At 37.9% G+C, this 6946-nt stretch overlaps 1 protein-coding gene across 3 annotated transcripts in view; it reads right to left on the reverse strand.

Annotated features, from left to right (window-relative positions):
- Positions 1-702: 702 nt before the first annotated feature.
- dnajc27 (DnaJ (Hsp40) homolog, subfamily C, member 27) overlaps positions 703-6946 on the reverse strand; it is an 11424-nt gene continuing 5180 nt past the window's right edge. Inside the window, exons 7-8 of one of the 3 annotated variants that reach the window (XR_007571272.1) lie at positions 4555-4756; positions 703-844 (exon numbers count right to left, since the gene is read on the reverse strand). Coding sequence is in view for 2 of the 3 variants with exons in the window: in XM_050065332.1 (XP_049921289.1) it covers positions 4624-4756 (133 nt within the window). In the remaining variant the exon portion in view is untranslated. Of the gene's footprint in view, positions 845-4089; positions 4757-6946 lie in introns of those variants that run through there. The other 2 variants (XM_050065333.1, XM_050065332.1) reach the window with 2 other exon arrangements.

Below are 6946 nucleotides of genomic sequence, written 5' to 3' on the forward strand. Positions count from 1 at the left end.
TTTAGCTTACAAAAGTAAGTGATTATGTTTCCCTGACAGAAGTACACAATTATGTTTAACTAACAAAAGAACATAGTTAAGTTTAACAATCAAAAGTATGTGGTCACATTGAACTAACAAAGTATGTGGTTACATTTAGCTAACAAAAGCACGTGGTTATGTTTAGCTAACAAAAGTACGTGTTTGTGTTTCATTAACAAAAGAACGTAGTTATGTTCACCTAACAAAAGTACGTGGTTATGTTTAGCTAACAAAAGCAAATAGTTATATTTCACCGACAAAAGCACATGGTTAAGCTCACGAAAGCAACTCACTAAAGTCTAGCTAACAAAAGCACATGGCTATATTTTCTTTAACAAAAGTACGTGGTTATGTTAAGCTAACAAAAGCATGTGGTTTTGTTAGCTTAACAAAAGCACATGGTTATTTTTAGCTAACAAAAGCACATGGTTATTTTTAGCTAACAAAAGTACATGGTTGTTTAGCTAACAAAAGGATGTGGTTACATTTAGCTAACAAGAGCACGTCAGAGTGAGACCAGCTGAGTTGTCAGAGCAGAAATAATAAAAATAAAAACTTTATTTGTCAAGCACTTTTCAAGCCGACAGCACAAAGTGCTTCAAAAAATGAAGAAAATAGTAAACAATGGTAAACACATAAAAACATAAACACAAACAAAATAACTCAATGAGACCTCAGCTCAGCAGCGTCTCCATGACTGTTTTTATTCTCTAACAGGAAGTTGTTTCTCAGCATTTGGACCTGTCAGAGGACGGTGGAGGTGGACAGTGACAAAACTGTCAACATGTCCAGTGGACCTTGGTAAAATGTCCGTCCGTCCGTCCTATTGAGAGCCGAGAGACAGTAGAGAAGACAGAGAGGGACAGAGACAGTCGCTGTGTCATTTTTTAATGTCCTGTAATCTACTGTGTTGATGTACGGAGACAGATCAGGGTCAATATTGTCTGTGTTAATGTTTAATCAAACAATTTCCACTGATACAGAAAAAAAACACAAATTTAGCAAAAAATAAATCAGATCTGTAAATAACCACATTCCACAATCTGAAATGTTGCGACATAAAAAAATCAAATTTAAAGTTATAGACGCAGCAACAGTGACGTTAGTTTGACTAGTTGATGTTCAACAGTTTAATTGGGATTTAACTGAAATTAAACGAGAGTTAAATGTAAATAATAACATTTACATCAGTTTCAGCCAATGAAATTCCTCCACCGTCACTTCTAGTAACTGTTGCCTCTGTACGGAGGCAGATTTGTGTCAATATTATTTGAGGTTTTTTTTTTTTAATACTATATAGTATTGGTAAATATGATTTTAAAGCATAAACTATTTTGCTAATATAAAAACATCTGCAAATACAAATTCCACAAATTAAGACACTCGGTGAACATATCTTAGTAATTTACAAATATCTGAAAAACATTTGTGAATATCTTCTTAACATTTACAACAGATAGTGGTAAATACAGCTTTTATTTGTCAGTCTTAATTTTACACTTGTGGATTTGTATTTTGCCCCCAGAGTATTTAATTTATTATTATTATTATTATTATTATTGGACAGTGTTTTTTGTATTAGTAGATCTCTTATTTATGAATAATATTTTTGTGAGTTTACAGATTTCATTTTTTATATTAGTGGTAGTAGTTTTATATTTACATAAGAAACATTAACACGTGTGGTTGATCTAATGACACAGGTAATATTGACACTAATCTGTCTCCGTACATGCTCAGAGACCACAGCCAAAGCCTGAAGTGGCACATCAACAGAAATGTTTATTAATGTGATCATAAATAATAATAATAATAATAATAATAATAATAATAATAAATATATCAACAGGTAAATAAATATAAAACACACAGACTTTATGAAAATAATCATAAGATAAAGACCCTCAGTTAGCTTGTGTCATTAGCATGACAAGCTAAAGGACTAAAAAGACAGACAGACAGAGAGGCTTCAGTTACAGTCAAATAAAAGACGAGCTCATCAGGTCGTCAGTTCAGTGATGTTTACGAGCTACGGAGGCTTAGAGGGTGACATATGACATTAAAATCCAACTCACGTCTTCTTCACATTCTAACAACAACCTTCTGTTTTTAACTTCCAGCAGAGAACGATGTGTTCAGGGAACAGAGTGACGTGTTCAGGGAACAGTGACGTGTTCAGGGAACAGAGTGTTTTTTTAATCAGAAATAATATTAAATATTATTAAAATACTATAACACTGGAGGAGGGGGAGGGATTCAAGGTGACAAAAAGAAAAAATGTAAGGGAACAAATTATTCATTATTGAGAAAAAAACTTAACTTTTAGGGAACCAATTACTTGATATCCTTTGTCGCCTAAGGAACATGTTTTTGATTTGGGGAAAATCATAGGAATAATAATTTGTAATACAAATATTTAATCTGAGGGAACAAATTACTTATTAAAGAGAAAATAATAGATTTGAGGGAACTAATTGGCAGTTTGATGGAACCAATCACTTGATAATAAATGTTAGTTTAGGGACTTAACTTGTTTTTCATTTAAGGTAAAAAAGGGATAATGATTTGACACATTTTTTTAACTTGAGGGAACAGATTACCACTTAAGAGAGAAATCACTTTTGGGAGAACTAATTACCACTTTGATGGAACTAGTCACTTTTTACCATTAGTCACTTAAGGGAACATGTTCTTTGTTTAAAGGGAAAAAACAGGGCTTATATATTTGACACACAAATGTTTTACTTGGGGAAAAAATCACGAATTAAAGAGAGAAAAAAGTTGAGGAACTAATTACCAGTTTGATGGTACCAATCATTTTAAACGATTAAGTCAGTTATGGCAAAGTGTTTTAGACTGCAGAGAAAAAACAGGAATTATAATTTGACACACGTGTTTTACTTGTGGGAACAAATCACGAATTAAAGAGGAAAAAAATACATTTGAGGGAACTAATCACTTTATAACATTGGTCAGTTGAGGGAACGGGTTGTTTTTACTTTAGCAAAAAACAGGAAATATTATTTGACACATGAATGTTTAACTTGAGGGAACAAATTCACACTGTGAAGGAACATTTTGGCATTTTTAAGTGAAGTTTAAGAAAATGAACATTCTAAACAAAAAAAACCCTGAGAGAACAAATTATCAACCTGAGGGAACAAATTTGTCCTGTGAGTGATAAAAATATGAATTTGAAAATGTGAAATCTGTAGCACACTGTCAGTTTGAATCAGTCGGTACATTAAGAATCTGAAAAAGAAAAATGGGAACTGGAGGGCCGTTTGAGGGAACTAATGGAGGGAACATCGACCAATCATCATCCAGGGTTTGGTGATGTCTTGACAGAGGACACGTCGGGTTTGTTCACATGAAAAGTATAACAGTTTTTAATATTAAAAATTAATTTTAATTTACTGACACTTCTCGACTTCTGTAGATTTGACAACCAGACGTTAAAAACATGAACGTGGAGAATAATAAAAACTTTTATAACGTCAGCTTGTAACGTGACGGGCCAAAAGTTTGTTCACATCTTTGCGTAAACCTGTCGACCTCTGACCTACCACTCTGATGATGCCATCAACACGAGACCAGCCGCACACATTCACAAACACACACACACACACACACACACACACACACACACACACACACACACACACACACACACACAACACGCACGGTTGATATGATGAGTAATTACTGTTAGTATCCTGCAAGGCCAGAAATGCTTATGATTGGTTTTGGCTGTGGATTGATCACTGCCACCTGTTATTTGTTTCCAAACACCTGTTGTTGTTCAATATGGCTATGTGCTGATGTCATTTAATATTTAAAGGGTTAGTTCACACAAATTGCACATTACACATTTTCTTACCTATCTAGATAGTTTGATCTGCTCAGGAGATATCCATCTGTGAGATTTCTGCTTCCACCCCATTACAACAGAATTAAACATGTTTTCATATGAGGCACAGTCCTTACTATTGAGAAACTCTGTGTCTATCTAGAAACATCGTCCCCATTTCTTCAGTTAATTCACTGTACTCTGAGTGACAATTCNCCGTTAAAGGGGTTTTTTTGGGGAGTTTTTCCTTATCCGCTGCGAGGGTCATAAGGACAGAGGGATGTCGTATGCTGTAAAGCCCTGTGAGGCAAATTGTGATTTGTGATATTGGGCTTTATAAATAAAATTGATTGATTGATTGATACATACACACACACATATATACATCAATCAAACTTCACTTTTTTTTAATCCTCAGAATTCAAACTTATAAAGAAATGAAAGTTTTCTCCTCGTATAATAATGGTTAATATTTCAGAGTTCTGACATTATAATCTCAGAGGTAATATTTTAATCCATATGTGGCACTAATCATCCTCCGTAGATTCTCTCCTACGTGGACAAAGGAAACAGTTCAGAGATCGAAGGTAATAAATAAGTTAAAAACAGGTGATTACAGGACGTGACGTTGGCAAACAGCACTGTGGCGAGCAACATGGCACATTTACGCTCCATAAACGGACCAATCACTGAGCAGCGTTGGGATGGCTGCGTCTGATTGATTGGTCAGTCCAGTCAGGCTCCACACGCTGTTATTTAATGTTCTTCAGCAGCGACGTGCGAGCGTTCACCACCGCCTTGAAGGCGTCCTCACTGCCGGGGGCCACGCACTTGTCCGGGTGCAGCAGAACCGCCAACTTCCTGTACGCCTTGTTCACCTCCTCCCTGGAAACACACAGGAAGTGGGAACCAACATTAGACTGACGACAGGAAATAAACATCCACCAGGTCATCAACTTCCTGTACGTCTTGTTCACTTCCTTGGAAACAAACAGGAAGTGGGAACCAATAGGTTCGTTTGAGATGAGCCAGGCCTGCGAAGATTTGATCACCGGCGATCGGCGAACAATGCATCCGGTTAGTTTTGTGTCCGACTTCATCCCGACTTGCTCTGACGTATTACAAAAGTGGACGGCGATAAAACCACGAGAGCGAAGCGGCCGCAGTTTTTAGAGCCAGGCGCTGCAGCTGCTCTCCACCAACTGCACCGCCTGGCTCTCACCTGATCTAACAGCTGATTGGTTCAGATGTCAACTCAACAATATGACGTTTTAGATACAGAGTCTACTGTATATTAGCTTACAGTCAGACACAGTGTATTCAGTCTCTGTTGCCATGGCGACAGGTCAAACTGATATGATGCTGATTTACAGCAGAGTTCATGAACCATGAACATAAACTACAGATCACCTGTAAAACATTTTAATAAATTAATCTATCATAATTAAAACAACTGGAGACTGAGAACAAACTGAAATATGAGTCTGATCACTTTTTTAATGAACTGACATCATTCCAGACAGGATGTTAGTGTGTCTGTGACTTCCTGTACGGACTGAAGGCTGCTGGAAACTGTCGGGAAACTGTCCGACTTCACCGCAGCTTTTTGTCACCGCCCCCGCTGCGGCCGCCTGCTCTCGTCTACTCTCCAGACGAGGCGCAGTTCATCTCCAACGAGCCTAATGTTAGCCTGAAGACAGGAAATAAACATCCACCAGGTCATCAACTTCCTGTACGCCTCGTTCACTTCCTTGGAAACAAACAGGAAGTGGGAACCACCTGCTGATGAACCGTACGTATGATTTGTACCAAACTTCCTGCGGATCATCTTTGGACCAAGCTGATCAACAGTTATCAGAAGCTTGTTGATATCTCACTGTGTTTCAGAGATACTGACCAATGAACTTCAGAGGGGGCGTGGCTTAACACATAACTGGACCTTACCCCTGAAGCGTTGATCACAAACCTTTTAGGAAACGTCCTCGTACATTCACTGTGACCTCTGACCTATCTATGACACAATGTTTGAACATAAAGTCACAGATGGTCCAAACGGTCATTAAAACTATGTTCACACAAATCAACATCATGTTCATGTTTTCTCCTGATTAGACTGAGACTAACAAACAACATCATCATCATCATCATCATCATCATCATGTTGTGGTGTGTTGGGGCTGAGTGTGCAGTGTTTCCCAGCACGCAGTGAGACAGAGTGTTTAAATGACACAGTGAGGAATGTTTGTATACGTCACAGTTGATGTTGTGGTCAGAGTGAGTTCAGTCATACACACAGTCAGTAACGGACATCAGAGGGTCAGACAGGAAGCTGTCAGAGCTGACATACAGAGCACTTCCTGCTTTATCGCTCTGTCTTACTCTAGAAACCTCAGGGGTCCGTTTCAGAAAGGAGGTTCAACAGACTCTGAGCCTAACCCTGAACTCTGAGTTGAGTAACTCTGAGATGGGAAACTCTGGGTTACGGGTTTCAGAACAGGTGATTTCAATCGGTTCAATCAACACAGAGTTTGTTCACTCTGAGTTAAGCGCGTGCACCACGACTTTAAAAAGCCGTCATCAATGGAGCCCCGATACCACGATTCACCATGGCAACAAGCAACAAGAAAAGGTCTGCATTTATTACTCCTCTGGAGTTGGATATTTTAATGCGCTTATACAGCGAATTTGAAGCTGTTTTCAGGAAGAAGAGTAACACGGCTGCAGCAGCGAAGGAACGGGAGTCGGCGTGGGAGAAAATTACTGCTCGAGTCAATGTGTAAGTTTAAATTTATTTTATACATTTATGCAATCACAATAATGTTAGGCTACAGATGCAAACAGGTGGAATGGTGTAAAAGCTAAAATTTAGTTCACTTAGATGCAATCCCACCAGCGAAAAAAGAACGTGGAAGCAGCTCAAGATTAAATATAAAAACATCGTTCAAACAGGTAAGACTTCAGCATAATAGTCGGGGTGCCTCTTTTTAATTATGTTTACCAGTAAATGTCATTCAGCGGCTGTTTCAGTGTGCATTATCCCCATGACATAAATATATCACAAATATATCACAATAT

This window comes from Epinephelus moara, chromosome 16 (assembly GCF_006386435.1).
Source record: "Epinephelus moara isolate mb chromosome 16, YSFRI_EMoa_1.0, whole genome shotgun sequence".
Classification (NCBI taxonomy): Eukaryota; Metazoa; Chordata; class Actinopteri; order Perciformes; family Serranidae; genus Epinephelus; species Epinephelus moara.